General features: G+C 45.3%; 1 protein-coding gene across 4 annotated transcripts in view; it reads left to right on the top strand.

Moving 5' to 3' along the window:
• The window catches only part of HSD17B7 (hydroxysteroid 17-beta dehydrogenase 7), a 1040537-nt gene that overhangs the window by 987457 nt on the left and 26864 nt on the right, over positions 1 to 26216 (top strand). Inside the window, exon 8 of one of the 4 annotated variants that reach the window (XM_068253609.1) lies at positions 13560 to 13796. The exons of the other annotated variants lie outside the window; for them this stretch is intronic. Coding sequence (XP_068109710.1) covers positions 13560 to 13655 — 96 coding nt within the window. The 3' untranslated portion in view covers positions 13656 to 13796. Of the gene's footprint in view, positions 1 to 13559; positions 13797 to 26216 lie in introns of those variants that run through there. 4 annotated transcript variants of the gene reach the window in all.

Here is a 26216-nt window from a genome sequence, read left to right as displayed (position 1 = left end):
AAATTGCAGGCCTAAAGTGCTTTAAAACATCTTGCATGTGTATACTTCAATCACGGAGTGTAACTAGAGTACTGTTTCACACTGACACACCAAACGCACTGTGTAACACACCGCAAACAGCTGACGGCCATGCTGGACTGGTGCGCACCATGGCAAGAGTGCAGGCCGTGGCGGTTTTCAAGCCCATATGGTCGCCGGGCTGTGGTAGCTCAATGATAGAACAACAGTGACTGTCCAGCTGATCAAATTTGGTCTGTCCACAATGAAGCAACAACCTTATTCTCTTCTTGTATGTAGGTAGGCATAGGTAGGTGCCCCAGTATAGGTAGATAGGCATAGGTAGGTGCCCCAGTAGTTAGCTAGGCATAGGTAGAAGTCCCAGTATAGGTAGGTAGGCATAGGTAGGTGTCCCAGTATAGGTAAATAGGCATAGGTAGGTGCCCCAGTAGTTATCGAGGCATAGGTAGGAGACCCAGTATAGGTAGGGAGGCATAGGTAGGTGCCCTAGTATAGGTAAGTAGGTAGGCATAGGTAGGTGTCCCCGTATAGGTAAGTAGGTGTCCCAGTATAGATAGTTAGGCAGGGCCTGGCTGGCACAGTAATAACAATTACCAAGGTCCAGCTGCAACAGATAGGGCTGTATAATGCAGTGTCAGTGGGCAACACACAAAAAAAAAAAAAACAACACATCAGGAGAACATTAGCTCTCAAAAGAGCTGTTGAGGGGTGCTATTTTAGCAATAACAATCAGCCAGGAGCAAGCTAACAAGCCTACAAGAGCCTAACTAATCTTTCCCTATGAGAGTCTGCCAGCAGCTGTCCCTTCACTGCAGGCACATGAGTGAGTGTAATGGCCAGCGCTGCCTGCCTTTTATAAGGGGGGGAGTGGCTCCAGGAGAGAGTGTAGCCTAATTGGCTACAATGTGCCTGCTGACTGTGATGTAGAGGGTCAAAGTTGACCCTAATGGTGCACTATGGGGGCGAACCGAACTTCCGGAAAAGTTTGCGTTACATGGCGAACGCGAACCACTGGAAGTTCGCCTGGAACCGTTAGCCGGCGAACCGTTCGGGCCATCTCTAATCCTATTGCCATTTGTGCTTTATCATCATGTGCCTTCATAAGGCAGTAGTCTCTACGCGGGTATTGGTAGTTCCACAACTGAATTTTTGGTGGCAGAGAGTACAGATGGCATCGCTGTCATCTGAGGCAGACACACTCAAAAATTTTACACAGATGCAGTGAAAGGTATTATTTCACTGCATTAGAGTGTAAGCTCGCAAGGGCAGGGTCATCCACCTCAAAATGATCTCCCTACCTAAAATTTTGTATATTACCCAACAATCAGCCATTCCAATTAAAAAGGCTTTTTTCTCCCAATTAAATAGCATAGTGTCTTCCTTTATATGGGGAAATAAGAGAGCTCGTGTTAAGTTACAAACTTTAATGAGGCCCATTACTGATAAAGGCTTAGCCCTTCCTGACTTTCATTTGTATTATCTAGCTGGGCAGCTAAGGTATCTACAAACATGGATGCCTGACCAAATACCTGACCCTTCAGAATCCCTTTTAATACAATATGCTATTGGCCAAAATGCTTTTGTCCTGTTGGAATCTGGCGCTAGGGGGGCCCCACTTCCCCTTGTTCCTCTGCATAAACTGGCTATACAAGTCTGGAGAAGCTGCAAAAAAAATTACAAATACACAGATCTGCCTCCAGAAACGCCTTTATGGGCAAACCCAGCTCTCCCGCATCTGCTGCCCTTACCAGATCCTATCTTCTGGAAAACCAGAGGTCTGTACACAATACACCAAATCAAAGGATCCAACAACTGTATATTTACTTTATCTGAACTTAAACTCACCTTCCAGGTACCCGACTCAGCAGAGTTCCGAGCCTTTCAACTCAGGCATGCCCTTAAAATCCAATTTGGTATACAGTACTTACCAATTTCTGACTACCCATTGATAGGAATACTTAGAACCCAGGGAGCTCAGGGACTAACTTCATACTTATACACTCATTTGCTGAATGAGAAAATAGAACGTCAATCCATGGCAGGAGTAACCAAACGGGAAAATAATGGTATTATCATCCAACAAGATGAGTGGGAAGATTTTTTTCTTTCAGTCAAACAATCATCCACAGCTGCTCATAATAGGCTCATACAATTATACATCTTACATCAGGCCTATTGGTCTCCTGCAACTATGCTTGCCAAAGGTTTGAAGCAGAATGACACATGCCCTAAATGTGGTAGTGGAGGAGCAGATTTTCTTCATCTCATATGGCAATGTCCAGTAATAACTGAATACTGGCGGCAAGTTATGTTGCAGTTATCAACTATTGCAGAGGGTGTGCTTACTCCAGAACCTAAATTATGTCTGTTCAGCCTGATGGATGAAATTGATGGCCAACATCATTACTGAATATTTATCCGTGAAATTTTGTTCCTAGCCAGGAAAGAAATTATATTAAAATGGCTCTCCCCGGAGCATCCCACAATATTTATATGGCAATCCCTGGTTAATGAAGTGATCCAATTTGAAAAAGTACTGCATTCTTACAGAAAATGCCCACAAAAATTTGGGAAAATATGGCAAAATTGGCTCGACTCCCAGAGCACTGTCTAAATCCAGAAATAATCAGTGAAAGTTTGTCTCACACATCTAATTTATGATCAGTAGTAGAGTAGGATCAAGTGTCCGTTTTATCTTACATAGCTTAAAAATATATTCAAGCACTTTCGACCAGAAATTCTTAATGTGTGGGCATGACCATATACAATGAAATTGTGAGAAAATGCGGAAAAGCCGCCGCTAATACTCAGAGTGAGGCGGCTGACTCCGCGTTCAACATGGCAGCTGGCGCGCAGTCGGAGCGTGGAGAAACTGCTGCATGCTCTAACAACAGGGCGGCGGATTCCGCGTCCAATGCAGCAAGTTGCACGCATAGGCCTGCTCCTCTCAGTAATACGGAATGCGGAGAAAACGCCGCACGCACAGACAGTGGTGTGGCGGATTCCGCATCCAACACAGCAGAAACATTACAACACATGACTGGTGTGGCTGGGACTGATAGTCTACACTGGTTTAGGAGGACGCGCGCGCAGAGAGGCAGGGCCTTTATGGCAGTCAGAAGGGGGTCAGCTGACCAAGCCGGTCAGCTGACAATTTTAGCAACAATCATTGGTCCAGCACTTAGGGGTGGCGCTGGAGAGCGCCAGTGTATATATACTGGGTGCTGGTCATTCATCTGGTGTCTGGCGTTGCGATCACTACGTGGTAGCACTCAGACCTTGTCAGTATCTGTGTTTATTAGACAGTTTCGTAAGTGATGAGGATCACGGAGCTCACACCTTAGCTTAGGAATTCTGTTATTATCTGTATTATTATCTAGACCAGTTTCCAAGGTGTTGATGGCCAAGGAACTCACACCTTAGTCTAGGAATTCTGTACCATCTGTATTATTGTATTATCTAGTCTAGTTCCTGGAGTGTGAGAATCTTGGAGCTCGCACTCAAGCCTAGGTATTGTTGATTATTTGTTATGACCTTCTGCCTTCCTGACCATTCTTCTGATCTCTGATTCTGTACCTTTGTCTTTCTGATACCTTGTTGCCAAATTCTGCTAGTCCCTGGATTCTGCATCTGTCTCCTGTCTCTGTACTGTACTTGTCTGTGTGTTCACGACCTGGCCTGTCCGACCTCGAGAACTATCTCTCCTGTTAGGGGATAGTTCACAAGATCTGTTAGTGACACTACCCATTGGTGTCACTCACGTTCTGTCCTTCCCATTCTCTCGGCCTGGCTCCGCCCCTTGGGGAGCATCAGGCCTGGGGAAGGAATCAGATCTTAAGCAGTATCTGGTACTGTCTAACACCTATCTTACGGGTGCTTTCCTCAAAGTATTACTGTTGCACCAAACACTCTCATCTCTCAGGTGTCCAGAGGTTAGCAGATATATCTGATTATCGGTGATACTGCAGATCATCAATAATCGGGTATATATCTGTATTCTCGGTGATACTGCAGATCACCGGTAATCAGATCCTCTCTGTGTTACACCGATCGTTACAGAAATAAGTCAGCACTTGGAAAATTGCACTCAGGGCATTTAGGAGAGTAATGTGAGGGTGGGGTGGAGTATTTTATTTTATTTTTTTTTCATATAATTTATATCTCCACAATCTTCCCATAGTTTAATACAATTTTTATTTTCAATTTTAATATGTTGGCGCTTCATAAATACAATAAATAAATATAAATATGATATGGGAGACCTGTAAGCCTGTATTGTTTTAGATACTATAATATTGATCTGAGGAAGCGGATAGAGCCCGTAAAATGTGTAGTCTTAGTGTTCAATATAAATTTATATCCCCTTTCCTCATTCTGAGGTAAGACTGTACTAAAAATAATGTAATTGCTTATTTTTTAGTCATTGTTTGCCCATTGTAAAAAAAATGTTCTCACCATTTACAGGTGCTGTCAGGTGCATCTCTGCAGAATGTTTGTTTACTCTTCTGAAGCCCCTCCTTTGTAGCTTGGGGCAATCCAGCGCTGGCTCACCCGAAAGTCCCTTGACAAAGGCTGAAAAGGGTGCACCTGCGCGAGCAATATTTGCCTACCGCAAACCTGTGCAGGTGCACTAGCAGCTCTTCATTCAGGTAAGGCGGAAATAGCCAAATGAAGAGCCGCTAGTTCGCCTGCGCAGGATTGTGGTTGGTAAGTATTTATCTCAACGTTGTTCGGGGGGACACAGCGCTGGATTTCACGGGACACCGAAGGATGGGAGAAACCTCGTTAGGATCCAGAGGCTTCCCCCTTCTGAAATAAGTATGCCCCAGAGGGTTTATTTTTCAGTACAGATTTGCAAGTATCACAGTCGTGATACTTCACAGCAGCGGCCGCTATTTAACCACTTCAGCCTTCAGTCATTTTTTACCTTATGCATCCCAGTAATTTTTACCTCCCATTCATTTGTCAATAACTTTATCACTAATTATCACAATGAATTTATCTACAGTATACCGTAGATACTCACATATAAGCAGACCCACATATAAGCCGACCCCCCCCCCCCACCCCCCCCACCCCCCCCCCCCCCCCCCCCCCCCCCCCCCCCCCACACACACACACACACACACACACACACTTTTACCCCATAAATCAGGAAAAAATCGACTCGCATATAAGTCAAGGATAGGAAATGCAGCGGCTCCTGAGTTTCAATAAACATACCCATACGGGGTGATTCTTGCATTTTATATAGGGGTGGTTGTTGCATTTCATATAGGGGTTAATGCTTCTGGGTGTAGGACCCTCTCACCCTCCCCTCCTCACAGCAATAACCCCCATATGAAATGTAACAACCACCCCTATATAAAATGCAACAAACACCCCTATGTGAAATGTAAGATTCGATTCACTCCACTATAATCGGTATATGGGGTTATTGCAGCATTCCATACGGAGTATTTCTTGCATTCCACATAGAGGTGGTTGTTGCATTTGCTGCTGGGAGAGGTGAGAGTACCCTCTCATCCCTTCAGCAATAATCCCCATATGAATTGCAACAACCACCCCTATATACTGTAAAATACAACAATCACCCCTATGTACAAGGCAAGAATCACCCTGATTTAGAACAGGAACGTAAGGTAGTCTGCAACAGCCAACAACTTAGTACTGTACTAATAATCACAGCCATTTACCTCCACAAGCTCAGGAGCACAAGAGCAGTTTTGAGGCTGACAGGCTACAGCGGACACACACATACACACACACACACACACACACACACACACACACACACACACACACACACACACACATCTGTCATGCCTACTTTCTCCCAGTCCTTACACAGATCACCCAGCTTACTTTTGCTCTGCCCATAGGACAGCTGTCCCACCTACTGGTACTTCATTTGCCCAGCCAATGGGTGCAGCTGATGTGGGACTTCATTGATAGCCGCGATGCAAATGGAGGAGCGTGCAGTAATTTGAATGGTTCGAGCGCTCGTTTTGCTCGTTCTCCTCTCCGCTCCTCCAATCGGATCCGTTATGCATCCTGGCCACCCACGTGCTAGGACAGGGGGATCCGCTGGACACACGAGTGGAGGAGCTCCTGTCCCCGGAAGCATGTGTTACTACATGCCTGGCATTCTCTACACATTTCCAATCAGATCCGTTATGCATCCCGTCCGCCTACGTGCAGTGAAAGTGGGATGCGAGCGGCTGGATGCGCAAGGGGAGGAGCTCCTGTCCCACAATCCAGCACGATTATCCCCGATGCTACATGCTGCCTTTTATTTGATCTTACAGTGCTGATCCTGACCACAGGCTGCATTCTGGTCACTTGGGGGACCCACAACAGGTGAGCCCGGACACAGAAACTACTACCCTCTGTTGGTGACTCGCATATAAGCCGAGGGGGGGGGGGGGGGGGGTGTTGAGCACATTTTTTTGTGCTCACAAATTCGGCTTATTTGCGAGTATATACGGTATCTCGTTTTTTCCGCCACCAATTAAGCTTTCTTTGGGTGGTACATTTTGCTAAGATTTATTTTTTTCTAAATGCATTTTAACAGGAATATTAAGAAAAAAAATTGAAAAAAATCATTATGTTTCAGTTTTTGCCCATTATAGTTTTAAAAGAATACATGCTACCATAATTAAAACCTACGTATTTTATTTGACCATTTGTCCCGGTTATTACACCATTTAAATTATGTCCCTATCACAATGTATGGCGCCAATATTTTATTTGGAAATAAAGGTGCATTTTTTTAATTTTGCGTCCATCATTATTTACAAGCTTATAATTTAAAAAAAATATTAGTTCTATACCCTCTTCACGTGCATATTAAAAAAAAAGTTCAGACCCTTAGGTAACTATTTATGTTTTTGTTTTTTGTTTTGTAAATTGAAATTTTTCATTTTTTTTTTAAGTTAAAAAGTGTATTTGGGTATTTTGTGGGTGTGGGAGGTAAACAGTTAATTTTAAATGTAATTTATTGTGTCTTTTTGTAATAAAAATGTATGTGCATGTAGTTTTACTATTTACAGTGATTTTTTTTTCTTTCTATCCTGTGAGCGAGCACGCTCACTTACAGGAACTACAAGAAGGACATGATTTTTTTTTTTCAGAAAGACCGCAGCCTCTTAAAATAAGCCGTTGGTTTTTCTACCAGGGACTTAGATCAATGAATGGGAACAATGTTCCCATTCATTGATCTCCGGGCTAATGGAGGGCGACATGGAGGCGCGTGTGCGCGCAGCACCGCAGCAGCAGCAGCCTTTTGGACGTGAAGGTCACATCTAAAAGGCTAAAATTGTTAAAAAAGTGTGTAATAGAGCAGACAATTGTTATCCCCATCGTGATGATCTGTGGGTGCAGAAAAAGTTTTGAACTGCAGAGGCCCAGTCTGAGTGTCCCTGGAACATAGCAAGAAACCTTTACCACCATGTCAGACTGGAACTAGTCTGATTTTATTTGTGTTCTATCTCTAAAATCTCATTGAATTATGGTAAAATATCATCTATAGTTTAGTGTTATGTTTGTCTAACCGCATTATAGCAGGATTGTCACAAAAAAAAATCTAATTTCAACAGCAACTGTTCTGAGTGTATTAAGTGATAAAGATGCTAATCCTGCATTCAAAACTTTCAAAACTTTTTCTGCTCTTATGGTTTGAAGTTATCACATACCTTAGAAGCACTGGCCCTTTAATTGCCATTGCCATCGGCTGGCAAAACCGTTGCATGCTGGGGGGTCTTTTTTATCTATAATATATTCCTCCTCTTCCCTTTATTTCCCCCTCAATAATATCCCCCCCCCCCCCCCATCAATACATTTTTATTGTATTTTTGTGAAAAGAGTATACAAAGTACAAAGCAATATTTGCATTGAGCAAGCAGTTATAAGTAAGTAACAGATATATCATAGGATCGATAATCCTGTTACAGTCGCAATATACTGGTCCAAAGGACAATGATACATAAGATACATTAGAAGACAATAACTGACAGCGATCAAATATAAAACAACATTAGAAAATTATTTTAGAACCAAGCAAAGATAACATACCATAACCTGTGATCAGACACAGAAGTTCAGATAGTCATTACTTCTTGACTGAACAACTGTGTAAGTTCTGTAAAGGCAATAAGTGAATAGAGATGGCTCAAACCTCAGATTTTGGGTCCGCGCACCGCGGACGCGAACTTCCGTAAAAGTTTGTGTACATGTGAACTCTGGCAAACCGCCATAAACTTCAATGGGCAGGCGAATTTTAAAAAATACAAAGACTGTTTCTGGCCACAAAAGTGATGGAAAAGTTGTTTCAAGGGGTCTAACACCTGGAGGGGGGCATAGCAGAGTGGGATACATGCCGGAAGTCCCTGGGAAAATTACGTATTTGACACAGAGTAGGGTTATAATCCCTAAAGGGCGGAAATCACATTGCATTCCTAAATTGGAGGCATAAAGTGCTTTAAAACATCTTGCATGTGTATACATTGATCAGGTAGTGTAAGTAGTGTACTGCTTCACACTGACAGACTAAACTCACTGTTTAACGCACTGTCGCAAACAGCCGCAAAGGGTTGTCATTAGTTGACACTCCCAGGACATAAAATGTCGGTCCTCTCGGCGGTAAAGTTTGTGTAGTGATGGCTGTCCAGAAGTACTACAAGGTAAATCATGCACTGTTCCCGTTCAGTGACAGGCTTTGTTGTGTGTGGCCAACAAATTAATTCTGACCCGCTGCTACTTCTGTGAAGTCTCATCAGCTTCCACATCAGGATAGTATGGATGAGTGAAAACTGTACCTTGTGGCATCTCTCTCCACCAGTTCCACAAGGTCAATCATGCGCTGTTCCCGTTCAGACAGTGACAGGCTTTGTGGCCAGCATAAATTCATTCTTACCCGCTGCTACTTTGTAGCCTTTCAGCTTCCACATCAGGGTCGTATGAATGGATGGATGGAAGCTGAACCTTGTGGCATCTCTCTCCACACTAATTCTACAAGGTAAATCATGCACTGCCAGAGAAGATTGTGGTGTACCGAGATCATGGAGTGTCAGATGGACAGCTCAGTACAGTTCAGAATTATGAGATCCCGCAGTTACAGACCTGCTTTGGTACTTTTGAAAATGATTCCCCTCGCATGATTGTCATCGTACTGCAGAAAAGGATCAGCACCATTCTGTACTGCTCCGCATCCAAAGCTTTTGTCACAGGACAGAAATGGCATTGCATTCCTAAACTGGAGTGCTTTAAAACATCTTGCGTGTGTATACATGGATCAGGTAGTGTAAGTAGTGTACTGCTTCACACTGACAGACCAAACTCAATGTTTAACGCACTGCCACAAACAACTGTTTGCGTAGTGATGGCTGTGCTGGTGCGCACGTTGGCGAGAGTGCAGGCGATGGTGGTTTTCCAGCCCATCTGGTCGGGCTGAGGTAGCTCAGTGACAGAACAGTGACTGTCCAGATGATCAAATTTGGTCTGTCCACAGTGAAGCAACAATCTTATTATCCTGGGTGTGCCCCCCAACACACTCATATAGGTCATTGCTTCATTGGGATATGCAAGCCCCTTCACTGCGGCAAGGTTACGATCACGAAGGGGATTTGACACATGTACAAGCCTTTTGTTTTTTTCGTTGCAGCCAGAAAAATTAAGCATGTACACACACCAGAAAAATTCTTATTCTTATTGGTAGCGGCCACTGCTAGCAGCAGCATTAAAAATTCAGGAATCCACCTGGAGTCCTGGACCCTGTTAGTGGTGGTGGAGAAGGCAGTCAAGCGGCCTGCAGGCAGAGATGCTGTGTGGGGACAATGTCCTTTACAAAAAACGATAAATTAAGTTAGTGCGTTATGCTCAAGTAAATGGACCAGTGTAGGATCATAATCTCACGTGTACCAGAGGCCTAGATGGGATGGGAAGTTAATTATAGAAATGTATGATGGTAGCAGGCAGACTGGCTCACTGTACTACCTATTATTTACTTTTGTTTTTCTTAAAGCATGTTTGTCAAATGTATCAAAAAATTTTGTAACGTTATTATATTTGTGTGCTGCTTTTATTAATGTGTGCATACCATTGGTGTTTGTGTTTTGCAATCAGGTGCCTTTGCAAAACAGTTGTCCCTAGTTGGGTGTTGGGCTTCCCACAACTCAGTTTCTTTTTGCAGAGGTTGCAGACGGGATTGCTGGCATCAGAGGCACACAAACAAACAAAATGCCACACTGGTGAGCTTTGGAATGGTGGCAACAGCAGGTGTTGAAGGGCGTGTTGGCTGGATGACCCCAAGTGTATCACTAAATGCATCATGTGAATGTGTGAATAATTCCTCTTACACATCAACTGGAGCAGCTGGGTTGCTAGTGGTAGTGTTAAGTTTTTGTGGAAAACCAGAAGCAGAGCAGGAGGAGGACAGTGCGTCAAGCAGGTTCTGTGCGGAAACTGTAGAAGATGTGGTGCGCTGTTTAAGCCGTTCAACCACGTCCTCAGAATCTTGGGGGTTGTGGGTACGTGCCTTCTGAACACTGTACTTTGGTCGAGGGCCGCACGAAATCATGCCAGCACGACCTTGAAAATACCTGCGGGGTGGCCAGCCTCTGCCTGTTATTTTTTTTTTTTTTCATATTGGCGGTATGCGGTACTACCAACAATATTCAATAGTGGTAGACAGTGTGTGTAATCACAAAGAGGCACACAATCAGTGTCAAATACACAGCAGCTGTGTGTGTATCACAGGGCTGTGTACTTTAACACACACACACAGATATCCTATAGTACTTTCAATCACAAATACAGTTGCAAGCTAGGCACTTCTTATGATACACAGTGTGCTGGCTTGCTTGCAATAGTTAGAAGAATATAGTAGAACTACAAGGGCCAGCAACTGACTGTGGCCTGTATGCAGTGTGTGACCCACACAGATATCAATAACAGATACAGTTGGAAACTAAGCACAGCTTATGATGATAGACAGTGTGCTGGCTTGTAATAAGTAGAAGAGGATAGTAGAACTGCAAGGCCCAGCAATGACTGTGGCCTGGCCTGTATGCAGTGTCTCACACACACAAAAAAAAAGACTAGAACAATATGAGCCCTCAAAAGGGCTTTTGTTTTGGGGTGCTTTCAGCAATAAAGAACAGCCTAGCTAACTGTCCCTGTCTCTCTGTGGGCTGTATGCAGTGTGTGTCACCTACAAAGAGAGCTATGCTTTAGTAAGTTCAATCACACAAATACAATGGAACGATATGCACTGGTCTAATATAGTGTGCTGTCACACAAATACAATGGACAGATATACACTGGTATAATACAGTGTGCTGTCACACAAATACAATGGAAAGATATACACTGGTATAATACAGTGTGCTATCACACAAATACAGTGGAAAGATATGCACTGGTATAATACAATGTGCTGTCACACAAATACAGTGGAAAAATATCCACTTGTATAATATAGTGTGCTGTCACACAAATACAGATGAAAGATATGCACTGGTCTAATACAGTGTGCTGTCACACAAATACAGTGGAAAGGTATGCACTGGTCTAATACAGTGTGCTGTCGCACAAATACAGTGGAAGGATATGCACTGGTATAATACAGTGTGCTGGCAGGTGGACTACAAATGCCAGCAGGCAACTGTGGGCTGTACCTATGCAGTGGCACCCACAAAGAGAGCTATGGTATAGTAAGTTAAATCACACAAATACAGTGGAAAGATATGCACTGGTATAATACAGTGTGCTATCGCACAAATACAGTGAAAAGATATGCACTGGTCTAATACAGTGTGCTGTCGCACAAATACAGTGGAAGGATATGCACTGGTATAATACAGTGTGCTGGCAGGTGGACTACAAATGCAAGCTGGCAACTGTGGGCTGTATCTATGCAGTGTCACCCACAAAGAGAGCTATGGTATAGTAAGTTAAATCACACAAATACAGTGGAAAGATATGCACTGGTCTAATACAGTCTGTTGTCGCACAAACACAGTGGAAAGATATGCACTGGTGGTAATACAGTGTGCTGGGGGACTACACCAAGGGCCAGCTGAGAGTGTTGGCTGTATCTATTCAGTGTCACCCACAAAGAGAGCTATGGTATAGTAAGTTCAATCACAAATACAGTGGAAAGATATGCACTGGTATAATACAGTGTGCCGCCAGTGGCGGATTACAAATGCCAGCTGGGACTGTGGGCTGTATCTATGCAGTGTCACCCACAAAAATAGCTATGGTATAATAAGTTCAATCACAAATACAGTGAAAAGATATTCATTGGTAATACAGTGTGCTGGCACAGTACAGCAAGGGCCAGCTGCAACAGACAGGGCTGTATCTATGCAGTGTCAGTGTCCCACACACACACGCAAGAAATCAGAAGAATATTAGCCTTTAAAATAGCTTTTTGGGGTGCAACAAATTTCAGTGATGAGCAAGCTAACAAGAGCCTAACTAACACTTTCCCTATCTCCAACAATGTCTCTCCCTTCCTCTCACTACAGCAGCAGACTGAGAACATGGCTGACTCTGCTGCGTTTTTATAGGGGGGGCGGGGGTCCGTTGGTGAGTGCAGCCTGATTGGCTGCCATGTGTCTGCTGACTGTGATGTAGGGGGTCAAAGTTTAGCCCAATGAAGAGGTATGGGGGGGCGGATCGAACCGCCCTATCTGTTTGCTACCCGCCACGGAATCCAACAGCTGATGTTAGCCGGGAACTGTCTGCTAGCGAACCGTTCAGGCCATCTCTATTCCCTATAATTCTTTAGGACGGATGCAGTCCCCTCATTCTTTAGGGCACTAAAGACATTTCTTATACACTTAATCATGTCTAAAGCAATATTATTTATCCATACAGGCCTTTCTAAAATTCATAGTTTTGGTTGTCCCCTTGTTCACAGTCCTGTTAAGTATTAGGTCAAATGTTACTATGTTATGGTCGCTATTTCCCAAATGTTCTTGAACTTGTACATTAGGTATAACATCTGGTCTATTTGAAATGACTAAATCAAGCAGAGCATCTCCTCTGGTTTGTTCGGTTACCATCTGAGTTAAGTAATTGTCTTGCAGTGTTGATATAAATCTGTAACTTTTACTTGTGCGAGTGGCCTCAATTTTCCAGCAGCTCTGGATGTAAGACAATGAAGGAGACGCTCCACAGGCGATTTGAACTAGTGTTCTGCTACTGTTTCGTTAAACGCAAGTTTAAATCACCTGTCGAGTGCCTCCTTCATTTCCTATTGTCTAGCGGTTTGTGGAGTGGTGACCAACAGAGGGATTGTGCACCGGCATTCCGGGTTTGTGAAGCCTGGGAGAGTGCTACCCCAGCAGTCTGTTAGCTCTGGATGTAAGGAATATTGAGGGAAAGGAGACATTTTTAGGGTTCTTTTAGCCCCTTGGACAATCTTAGTGGTTCTGGTTTGCCATGGCATTTAACTGAATAGGCTGAAGTGAACAATATTGTTCTTCTTTATAAAGCTAATTGTGTCTGTGTTTTCACCTTTCTTTCATTTGCAGATGGACATTGATGATGAAATGAGCAGTTTGTTTTACGAGAACCTTTTGGAGCTTGAAAAAAAAGTGAGAAAGAAAGTTGTAATTGAAAATAACTAGGCACAGATACGTAGTTTTTTTGTTTGTTTGTTTTGGTTTGGTTTTTTTTCCCAGATAAGAAATTTTACATTAAATGTTTTCTGATCATGCTTGCTAATTTCTTGCTATTTGTTTTCCAATAAATGTGTTTTACACTGTGAACCTTTCTGTTTTCAGTCCATTTTTAGTTCGAAGTAAAGTCTTCTTAAAGAGCTAAATATATTGTCACTGTGAGTGCTTAACCCCCCCAGCGGTATGGACGAGTCTGGCTCATCCAGCTAAAACATGCTGAAATCGGTATGGAGCAGTGGCGGCGCCAGGGGGGTGCTTGGGGGTGCTCGAGCACCCCCTAGAATTGTCCAAGCACCCCCAAAGCACCCCCTGGAGTGAACTGACTTCAGGCGTCTAAAAGACGCCAAGTCAGTTCACACACCGGCAGCACGGAGCAGCAGGCAGGGCTACGGTAAGATGGCCGCCCGGAGCCCTGTTCTGCAGACTTCGGGCGGCCATTTTCCCGTAGCCCTGCTCTCTGCATGCAGGCAGGAAGTCTCGTCGTGACGTCGGGAAGGAAGAGGATCGTGGGCGCGCGGGCGCTGCGCGCCACAATGAGGTCGGGACTCGGGACGGGAGGTCGGGAAAGAAGGTCTTCTGGCTGTAGGTGAGTAAATGGGTTTTTCTTTTCTTTTTCAGGTGATGCGGATTGTGCATATTGGGGTCATATCTGCTACGGATTGTGCATATTGGGGTCATATCTGCCACGGATTGTGCATATTGGGGTCATATCTGCCACGGATTGTGCATATTGGGGTCATATCTGCCACGGATTGTGCATATTGGGGTCATATCTGCCACGGATTGTGCATATTGGGGTCATATCTGCTACGGATTGTGCATATTGGGGTCATATCTGCTACGGATTGTGCATATTGGGGCGATATCTGCTACCGATTGTGCATGTTGGGGTCATTTCTGCTACCGATTGTGCATATTGGGGTCATTTCTGCTACCGATTGTGCATATTGGGGTCATTTCTGCTACCGATTGTGCATATTGGGGTCATTTCTGCTACCGATTGTGCATATTGGGGTCATATCTGCTACCGATTGTGCATATTGGGGTCATATCTGCTACCGATTGTGCATATTGGGGTCATATCTGCTACCGATTGTGCATATTGGGGTCATATCTGCTACCGATTGTGCATATTGGGGTCATATCTGCTACCGATTGTGCATATTGGGGTCATATCTGCTACCGATTGTGCATATTGGGGTCATATCTGCTACCGATTGTGCATATTGGGGTCATATCTGCTACCGATTGTGCATATTGGGGCCATATCTGCTACCGATTGTGCATATTGGGACCATATCTGCCACCGATTGTGCATATTGGGACCATATCTGCCACCGATTGTGCATATTGGGACCATATCTGCCACCGATTGTGCATATTGGGACCATATCTGCCACCGATTGTGCATATTGGGACCATATCTGCCACCGATTGTGCATATTGGGACCATATCTGCCACCGATTGTGCATATTGGGACCATATCTGCCACCGATTGTGCATATTGGGACCATATCTGCCACCGATTGTGCATATTGGGACCATATCTGCCACCGATTGTGCATATTGGGACCATATCTGCCACCGATTGTGCATATTGGGACCATATCTGCCACCGATTGTGCATATTGGGACCATATCTGCCACCGATTGTGCATATTGGGACCATATCTGCCACCGATTGTGCATATTGGGACCATATCTGCTACCGATTGTGCATATTGGGACCATATCTGCTACCGATTGTGCATATTGGGACCATATCTGCTACCGATTGTGCATATTGGGGCCATATCTGATAACGATTGTGCATATTGGGGCCATATCTGATAACGATTGTGCATATTGGGGTCATATCTGCTAACGATTGTGCATATTGGGGTCATATCTGCTACCGATTGTGCATATTGGGGCTATATCTGATAACGATTGTGCATATTGGGGCCATATCTGATAACGATTGTGCATATTGGGGCCATATCTGATAACGATTGTGCATATTGGGGCCATATCTGATAACGATTGTGCATATTGGGGTCATTGGACGTGTTTTTTGTTAAAATCTGCTCACATTACGTGTATTTTCTTGAGAAAACCTGCACAATTATGTGAATTTTCTGGGAAAAGGGTCACCAAAACTTGGGCCCTCTGTCTTTGCGTTGCACTTTTAAAGGGAACCCGAGGTGAGAATAATATTGAGGCTGCCATATTTATCTCCCTTTAAGCAATACCAGTTGCCTGGCTGCCGTGCTGGTCCTCTGCCTCTTATTCTTTCAACCATAGACCCTGAACAAGCATGCAGCAGGTCAGGGGTTTCTGACAATATTGTCAGAACTGACAAGATTAGCTGCATGGCTTGTTTCTGGTGTAATTCAGTTCACTACTACAGCCAAATAGATCAGCAGGGCTGCCAGGCAACTAGTATTGTTTAAAAGGAAATAAATATGGCAGCCACCATATCACTCTCACCCTGGGTTCACTTTAAATTACAGTTAGCCCCGCCCTCATCCGGTCATGACCACGCCCACGCGCGCCGCAGGTCGTCAGCTCCCCCGGAAATTGGTCCAGCACCTGCATAGCACCCCCTAAAAAAATTTCCTGGAGCCGCCACTGGTATGGAGCCAGGCTTGTCCATGCTGCCAGGGAGATTTCTAGCTGCTCTGTGCTGCCGACTCCACCTTTTCTGCATCTGTGGGCTTCCCTGGGCCTGATGGATGGCTGTCAGCATACTGTGGGTAGCGATCTGAGCTACCCATAGTGTGCCAACCTGCATCCATCAGGCCCAGAAAAGCCCACAGAGCCGGTGGGGCAGAGCAGTGTGGCGGATATGTCCCCATTCCCTTCCTTACTGCTCTCTGAATCTTCCCCCCTCCCTTCCGATGTTTATACTACCTCCCTCTCTCACTTCCGATCCGCCCTCCCTCCCATCCGATCCCCTGGTGGCTCCCCCCTTCCCTCTTGATCACTGGGCAGTGCTGTGATTAGAAATCTGGGAGTTTTACTCACCGAGGCTCTCTCCAGCGATTCTCAGCTTCTCCTCCACGTCCAGCCCCAGGCTACTGTTCACAGTACCGGGAATGCGGTTGATGACATCATCAAACTGCGTCCCCGGTACTGTAAACAGTATCCTGGATCTCAACATATGCAAACTGCTCCTGCCCACTTTCAATAGGATCCCTATGTATGCTCCAAGTCTTCACTATCAATAAGTACTCAAGTCAACTTTTGAATAATAATGCAACGACAGCGCTCCTCTTTATCACCACTATTTCACCATCTGTAGGATTTAAATAAAACGTAACATAATGCGTTACTGCTGGATTAGGTTTGTAAACACACCCCACAAGTGAATAGTGATTCAAACGTGCTTCACTCCGTGTATATATCCACACGCGTCCCCTTTAAAATATCAGCTCACCAGATGGTGGCCACCTCACATCCAGGCGTTTAATGTCAGTAAATCAAGCTCCAGTAATCCAATTGCCAAAGAAGCCTCAAATATTTTATCATAGCATAAAACCATCAGGTAGGCTGGCATTTGCCCTGCGCTATACAGTGCTCTTGTGTGAGATGTATAATTTTCAGGCCTATCAGGCTAGCAGCCCAGCGGTATCGCTCCAATGTGGTGGTCCCGGCGTCCCATTTCTACTCCGGCGTATCCGCTCAGTTTCTCCCTCTCTAGACCGGCCGGCGATCACTTCCGCATCCAGTGATGTCAGACGCACCTGGCTCCGCCCTACGCATTTCGTCCATGCGGACTCATCAGAGGCTGACGTCTCAGGCGCGGCCGATGTTCCTTATAGTGCCGAACTCCTCCTATGCATGACGTGCATATCTGTGGACCACAATGTGCGCCGCTATGTGTGCCGCGCTGGAACGCAAATACCTGGAAGTGTTGGCCCATTGTCCTTAGCCTCATTTTGGTTATAATTACCTATTGCTTCCTAAGTTAAGTAATGGCCCAAGCTTTGTCAGCAGTTCACCAGTGCTCTCTAGTTGCCATCCTGAATACTGCAGTTGCCAATATAAACCACAGGGGAATAAGAAGCCATCAACAACAGTACACACAAAAAGGCTAAGTAGAAAACAGAGCTAACACAATAGTGTAGGAGTGAAGATGTAAACACATACCCAGAATGAAAGACAGCAGTATCAGTTTATCAGATCAAGAAATCAGTGCAGCAGTGAAAAGGTAAATAGCTTCCAGGAAGGGAGACTCCAGTAGAGAGCAGAACGGAAGAGAGCAGTGCAACAGACCACCAGGAGTGAGTAGCTAACCAGAAATGGCTGTAAGGAGATTTGCATCACATTGGTAATATTGTCTCGCACTCACTAATGGATCAAACCCATAGTCTTTAAGGGGAGTGCGACAGCTGAAAAGAGAGATGAAGCCCTCTATGCAGTATTCAACAAGGAAGAAAGCTGGCACATCCAAAATCAATCTTTATTGGTTCCATGTAAAAATATGGCCAACGTTTCGGAGCCGCGTAGGACCCCTTTATCAAGGCAATATTTGCTCTGAGGCAAAGATCTGTCTGCTGCTGTGCAAAAGATTCTGCATAGGAAGTTGGGAGTCTGGCTCCTCTAATGCTCGCTGACAGCGATGTGCATTCACTGAGATCAGCCTGCAGGCTGCTGCTGATCTCAGTGAATGCACATCGCTGTCAGCAAGTGTTAGAGGAGCCAGAAGGAAACCCACGTAGATACAGGGAGAACATACAAACTGTGCAGATAGTGCCCTGGCTGGGATTCGAACTGGGGACCCAGCACTGCCAGGCGAGAGAGCTAACCATTATGCCACTGTGTTGCCCAATAGAAAAAGGAAAGACCCGCGGACGTCATTTGGCCGTGGACCGGGGGTTGGGGACCCCTGCTTTAACCACTTAACGACCGCCTAACACCGATGGGCGTCGGCAGGTCGAAGTGGTGTTACCATGGGGCTGTTCCATGTCAGTTCATGGAAGGTGTCTCCGTGAACAGCCTGCGAGCCTCTGATCGCGGCTCGCAGGCTAAATGTAAACACGCGGGGAAGAAATCCCCTGTGTTTGCATCATACGGCGCTGCTGCGCAGCAGCTCCGTAAAGGAGGTCGGCGATCCACGGCCTCTGATTGGCAGGGGATCGCCGGCATCTGATAGGCTGAAGCCTATCAGAGGCGGCGCAGGACGGATCGCCGTCCTGTGCCACCCAGAAAGAGGAGGGGAGGGAGGAAAAGAGAGGGAGGCTGCAAATCGATGCGGAGGGGAGCTTTGAGGAGCCCCCCCCCCCGCTCGGCCACACAGAGTGGCGGCGATCAGACCCCCCCAGCAGGACATCCCCCTAGTGGGGAAAAAAGGGGGGAAGTCTGATCGCCCTGCGTGCCTCCTGATCTGTGCTGTGGGCTGGAGAGCCCACGCAGCACAGATCACCAGAAAATCCCTTGGTCGTCAAGTGGTTAAAGGATAATTTGAGGGGACCTGATAGAATTCTAGGGGCTGTAAGAAGTCCCAGTTAACTAAAATCTAATAATTATTTTCCACCTTGCATATCATTTAAGGACAAGTATAAACATTTAAAAGGTCTCATCAAACATTTCTACTTATTAGTAGAGTAATGTTGAAGCAAGTAAATAGGGTGCTGATGGCGCCATGTTAAAAACGGTGGTGCTAAAAGCCACGATTGTCGGCAATAAATGGTCATTTGGGCACCCAATGTTTATGTATTTATGTTTACTGTTTATAGCTGCTAATTGTGGCTTTACCAGGTTTGGAATAAAGAGACTCTGTAACAAAATTTTGAGCCTTATTTCTTCTATCCTATAAGTTCCTATACCCGTTCTAATGTGCTCTGGCATACTGCAGCCTTTTCTAGTTGCACTGTCTCTGTAATGAATCTTAGGTTAGAGGTGCCTGGCTCTTCTACTGACCACATATGCTATTGCTCCGTTGTTATTGCCTGATGAAGCGGGATCAAACCTGCGAAACGCGTTGCATATTTGGAGTTCATAAATAAAATATATTGACTGTGTTTACTACAGTCGTTGTGTGTCTACTTGGAGGAGGTAAGTCCACCACTACCTTCTCTATTTACCAAGAATTTGGTTTTTAAGCTCATTTAGCTTCCTTTTATCCTTTTGGCGCCTCTGTTCTCCTGTAATGAATCTTATCTCCTTTCCTCTGTCGGCTCTGTCGGGCTCAGGCTGGAATGTGTGGAATGTGCAGCACTGCTTGTGATAGGCAGAAGCTTTACACACCCTCTCCTAGCTCTCCTCTCAGCCTATCACACTCTGGTTAGCAGCCATGTCTTTTGTTTGTAAAACCTAAAACTGGCAATTACAAGCCAGGATTGCAGCAGGGAGTGGCAGAAACAGCACAGAGGGGCCCAGGAGAACATAATGAATAGAATGGTATGCTTTTTATTGTAAGAATTTTAGAGTACAGATTCTCTTTAAGGTTAGGGACCACCCAGGGGGTCTTTGGGTAAGACATTAGTAGAGGGAAGGTTGTGTGTGAGAGTAGATACAGATGCCACATTATAAAAGGAGAAATACAGGCATGTGATAAAGTGGTGCATGCACTAAGACACAATGCTTTAAACATCATAGCCAAAGAAATGTCATGTATTCAAACTAACAAAGTTTTTTTTTTTACCAAAAACATACCAGTAATAGGCCAAATGTAACACTTTTTATGCAGAAAATAAGGAAAAACAAAGTAACATGAAAGAGCAAAACAATATTCTTGCATTAATTCTATTCTTAACTTGTTTCATAAACTGGTATGCTCAAGGTAGTGATAGAAGAGAGAGAGATAAAAAAAAGAAGAAAAGAGAGTAGTTTAGAAAAAGTAAAGAAGGCCAAGGGGCTATCTGGTAAAGAGAGATATAACACACAGTAGCTCAAACGTGATATATTTTGTGTAGGTTGGAGTCATTAAACTCATACAGCATACCCAATTAAATAGGAACAAGTCTACTTAGTCTAGAAAGGAGAGTAATTCGAAGCAGGTTTCAGTGCACGACGCTCAGGACCGAGCGCCGAAACTAGGCGCCACATAGCAGCGTGGGGCGCGTAAGGGTAATTTGGGGCTCTGGTGGTTGCCGGACCCCGAATTACATCTCCCTTCGAGTTGCGACAACTCAGGGGAAATAATATTCAACACCGCCGGGGAATTTTGCAGCAGCAGGGAGAGCCGTCATTCTGCTCACTCTGTGCCCAACTCGACCACGACACGTGCATATATATTGTCAGGCACATTAAAACTTAAGGCGTGTTTATGAACCCGCTTTGTTGATGTCACACAAGCTGTGACTATGATGTCAAAATAACTTAACAGACCTTTTAACCTCCCTGGTGGTGCATTTCTGTCTGGAATTATGAGTCAAAAGCGGTACATTTATTTCAAGAATTTTAGGCCTTCAAGACATCGAGCCTTCGAGTCATAACTCACCAAAATATGTCTGAATTAAAAGCTTGGTAGACATTCTGCATATAAATAAAAGAATGGGACACAAATTTGTTGATTTAATTAAATTTATGAATACACTTTAAAAATTGTGAAACTGTACAAATAAGTCAGGCTGAGAGTGTAACGATTGGTGTCAGCAACACAGATTTTTCTGATTATTTTTATTGGTGATATGCAGTATCACCAATAATACAGATGCTATACCTGATTATGTGGTGATCTGCAGAATCACCAATAATACTAGTATAGCTACACACAGGACACCCAATGTGATATAGTGTTTTGTGCAACAGTAATTGGAGAGATTATCTCCCGAGAAGCGGGAGATACAAACACTTCTGCAGCCTGGGATTCCCTGAGGGGCAGGAGATCAGGCTGTACTGCAGCCAGTGGATACCTGAGGAGCAGGGATCACTGTCTGGAGTAATATTGATGATGATTGGTCTGCAGCTAGGGATTCCCTGAGGAGCAGGGAACAGACTGTACTGCAGCCAAGGATTCTCTCAGAGGCAGGGAATCAGACTGTACTGCAGCCAGTGGACCTTGGATAGGTAGAGACCCACTGACTGTGCTGCACGATGGTCTCCAGTGGAGCTGGTGACCATAGGTCTGATATAGCAGCTAATGACCACCTGAAGAGCAGGCGTCACAGTTATACGGGAAGGCTGATCACCCAGGGGCTAGGTGACAGCCAGAAAGGTCAGACAAGCCAGGTCGGCAACAAACGGACAGACAAAGTACAGAAGCGGAAGACTGATTCGGTATCCAGGTACAGGCAATGTTGGCAACAGGTAATCAGATGGGCGGAAGTACCGAATCAGGGGACAGGAGAGTAGTCAGGAAAGTCAAAGGTCATAACAGGTAACAGAAATCTCTCTCAATCCTAGTCTTAGGTGTGAGGTCCTTGGTCTCAACACCTGGGATCTAGTCTAACAGATGATAGTAACAATATAGCAATCTCCTAGTCTTAGGTGTGAGGTCCTTGGTCTCAACACCTGGGAACTAGTCTAACAGATGATAGTAACAATATAGCAATATCCTAGTCTTAGGTGTGAGGTCCTTGGTCTCAACACCTGGGAACTAGTCTAACACATAAACAGTAGCAAGCAATAGTACTTTAAAGCTATCAGTGGAATCTGACTCAGTGTGAATTCCCAGCTCCGGCTGGTTCTAACACACTGTGGGATCTGACTCAGGTCTGAGCGCTCACACGTAGATGTTCGCAACAGCAGACAACTTGCAAGTGACAAGCGAGACCTATATATACTAAAAGCGCTCCACAGCGCTGCCCCAGTCACATATACTAAAAGCGCTCCAAAGCGCCGCCCCAGTCATTCAGCCAATCCGGAGCATAGCTGGAGTCAGCTGATCGGCATGATCAGCTGACTCCCCTTCTAGCAGCATAAAGGTCCTGGCGCGCATGCGTAGTTCTCCATCTGTGTGCACTAGAAGGACCAGGCAAGGCAGCACCACGCTGCTGCGTGGCAGCAGCCGCCGGCTGGGACGCGGAGATAGCCGCCATGCCGCTCTCCCATGCGGCGGCATCTCCGCTATTCATTACAGTACCGCCCCACCCCCCACCCCACCCCCGAGGAGTGGACCCCGGACACTTCCTACCCGGTTTCTCAGGGTGTAAGTCATGAAACTCTTTTTTTCAATTCCTCAGCATGCATGCGACAATCTGGCACCCAAGTTCTCTCCTCCAGACCATACCCCTTCCAGTGGACCAGATACTGCACAGAACTTTGCACCAATCGAGAATCCAAAATCTTCTCGATCTCATACTCAAGTTGGTCGTTAACCATCACAGGGGGGGGGGGGGGGAGAGGAATCCACGTGCACTGCAGGCTTCAACAGAGACACATGGAACGATCTCACACCTTTCATGCTAGCTGGGAGATCAATCGCATACGTAACGTCATTAATCCTTCTGGACACCGGGTATGGTCCTACAAATCTGAATCTTGAAAAGAACAAAGACCAACGGGCCTGTCGAGGATTGAGTCTTTTGGCCCCTTCTATGTACTCCAAGTTTTTATGATCCGTATAGACTGTGATAGTATGCTCTGCCCCTTCTAGCCAATGTCGCCATTCTTCGAAGGCTAATTTAATGGCCAAAAGTCCTCGATTGCCCATATCGTAGTTCTTCTCAGCAGGAGAGAACCTACGGGAAAAGTAAGCACAGGGGTGAAGTTTGCCCTGCAGACCAGAGCGTTGAGACAGTACAGCCCCAACCCCGACCTCTGAGGCATCGACCTCTACAATGAAGGGGAAGGTGACATCCACATGTCTCAAAATGGGAGCAGAACAGAACGGGTTTTTTCAATGTGGAGAAGGCAGAATGTGCCTCTGCTGACCAGTGGTATGTGTCAGCCCCTTTCTTGGTAAGACTGGTGAGGGGTGACACTACCGAAGACAAACCCTTGATGAATCTCCTGTAGTAATTGGCAAAGCCCAAAAATCTTTGTAGTGCCTTCAAACCCACAGGTTGTTGCCACTCCAAAACAGCCGAGACTTTTTCTGGATCCATGGAGAGACCAGATGTGGAGATAATATAACCCAGGAACAGAAGTGACCTCGAAGAGGCACTTCTCTAACTTGGCATACAGTGAATTCTGTCTTAATTTCCTCAAAATGTACTTGACATGTTTACGATGTTCTGTCAGATTAGGAGAAAAAATCAGTATGTCGTCTAGATACACTAGCACGAATTCCCCCAGTACTTCCTTGAAAACCTCATTGATCAACTCCTGGAAGACGGCAGGGGCGTTACACAACCCAAAGGGCATCACCAGATGCTCGTAGTGCCTGTCGGGTGTGTTGAACGCCGTCTTCCATTCTTCACCATCTCTAATCCGTACCAGGTTGTATGCACCTCGTAAATCCAGTTTGGAAAAAATACTGGCATTGGTCACCTGAGCGAATAAATCGTCAATCAAAGGCAAAGGGTAACGATTCTTTACTGTAATCTTATTTAAACCTCGGTAGTCAATGCAGGGTCGGAGGCCTCCATCCTTTTTCTGTACGAAAAAGAATCCTGCCCCAGCTGGTGAGCGAGAAGGGCGGATGAAGCCTTTAGCCAAATTCTCTTTGATGTAATCCTGCATTGCCACCTTCTCAGGTCCTGATAGATTATAAAGGTGACCCCTAGGAGGCATACAACCAGATCTTAAATCGATGGGACAATCGAAGCTATGGTGAGGCGGGAGTTTGCAGACTTGGGACAGAACACATCAGCGAATTCCGCATACTGTACTGGCACACCTTTAACCTGAATCTTGGTAGCGCAAACAGCAACTTTCTCTAAACAATGATGATGACAATGGGCCGACCAGCTCTTTAGCTGACCTGAAGCCCAGTCAATCTGAGGAGAGTGAAGTTGTAACCAAGGCATACCAAGAATAATGGTAGAGGTTGCCATCTGCAGGACCAAGAACTGTAAACTCTCTTTATGTAACACAGTCTATACATTACACACCAACAATGGGGTCTGAGAAAGAGGTTGTCTACTCTGTAATGGAGAGTCGTCAACTGCAGTAACCAGAATCTGTCGGTCTAATGGAAGTAAAGGAAATCCCAATTTCTTAGCAAAGTCATAATCTATGAAATTAGCTGCAGAGCCGGAGTCTACAAAGGCTTCTGTGGGGACAGTCTGACCCTCCCACGTGATGGAACAGGGAAGGAGCAGACGATTAGTGTTTAGAGGTAGAGACTGCTCGCCTAGGGTATTACCTCTGACTACACCTAGGCGGCAGCGTTTCCCGACTTCTTAGGACAATTCTGAACCCTGTGACCCTCCTCAGCACAGTATAAACAGAGTTTTTCAGATTTCCTGCGATTCTTTTCCACCTGTGTCAATCTAGAGTGTCCGATTTGCATCGGCTCTGGCGGGGGTGACGAGGGTGGAGAGGAGGCATAGGAGACATATCTTACAGCATTTCTACCCCGGGACTGTCTTTGATAGCGTAAGCGGCGATCTACCCGTACAGCTAAAGCGATTGCCTCATCAATGGATTTAGGCTCAGGATGTCCCAACATCAATTCGGAAACTGCATCAGATAAACCTGACAAAAAACGGTCTAATAGTGCATATGTTCCCCACCTAGCTGACACAGCCCACTTCCTGAACTCTGCCGCATAAACCTCTACTGGATCTCGACCCTGGCGCAGGGTCTTTAGCTTCCGTTCAGCGGTGGAAGCAATATCCGGATCATCATAAATAATGGTCATGGCTTTAAAACATTTCCTGAACCGATGTCAGAGCCTCGTGCTCTGCATGAAGACTATATGCCCATGTCTGTGAATCCCCTGACAAAAGGGTCTTTATAAACGTAACTCTCTGAGAAAGGGTAGGCCTCAACTCAAAATATGATTGCACTCGATTTCTGAAATTCTGAAAGTCAGATCTGTGTCCAGAAAACTTTTCAGGTACAGACATGCGAAGGTCTGTAACTGGAGGGGATCACACTGTATTCACAGCCGTTTGGAGAACCTGTATTGACCCAGACAAAGCTGTGATTTGAGTCTGCTGGCCATCAAGCACCCTGATGAGATTATCCACCGAAGTGGCTAAACTGTCAACTCGGCTGTGTAGTGCGCCCATATTGTTTTGGTCTGCTGTTCTGTAACGACTGGTGTCAGCAACACAGATTTTTCTGATTATTGGTGATCTGCAGTATCACCAATAATACAGATGCTATACCTGATTATGTGGTGATCTGCAGAATCACCAATAATACTAGTATAGCTAGACACAGGACACCCAATGTGATATAGTATTTTGTGCAACAGTAATTGGAGAGATTATCTCCAGAGAAGCTGGAGATACAAACACTTCTGCAGCCTGGGATTCCCTGAGGGGCAGGGAATAAGGCTGTACTGCAGCCAGTGGATACCTGAGGAGCAGGGATCACTGTCTGGAGTAATATTGATGATGATTGGTCTGCAGCTAGGGATTCCCTGAGGAGCAGGGAATCGGACTGTACTGCAGCCAAGGATTCTCTGAGAGGCAGGGAATCAGACTGTACTGCAGCCAGTGGAGCTTGGATAGGTAGAGAGACCCACT

The sequence above is a fragment of the Hyperolius riggenbachi genome, chromosome 9, assembly GCF_040937935.1.
Source record: "Hyperolius riggenbachi isolate aHypRig1 chromosome 9, aHypRig1.pri, whole genome shotgun sequence".
Classification (NCBI taxonomy): Eukaryota; Metazoa; Chordata; class Amphibia; order Anura; family Hyperoliidae; genus Hyperolius; species Hyperolius riggenbachi.
Note: the sequence above shows the minus strand (reverse complement) of the source record. Positions and strands in the feature narration are given on the sequence as shown.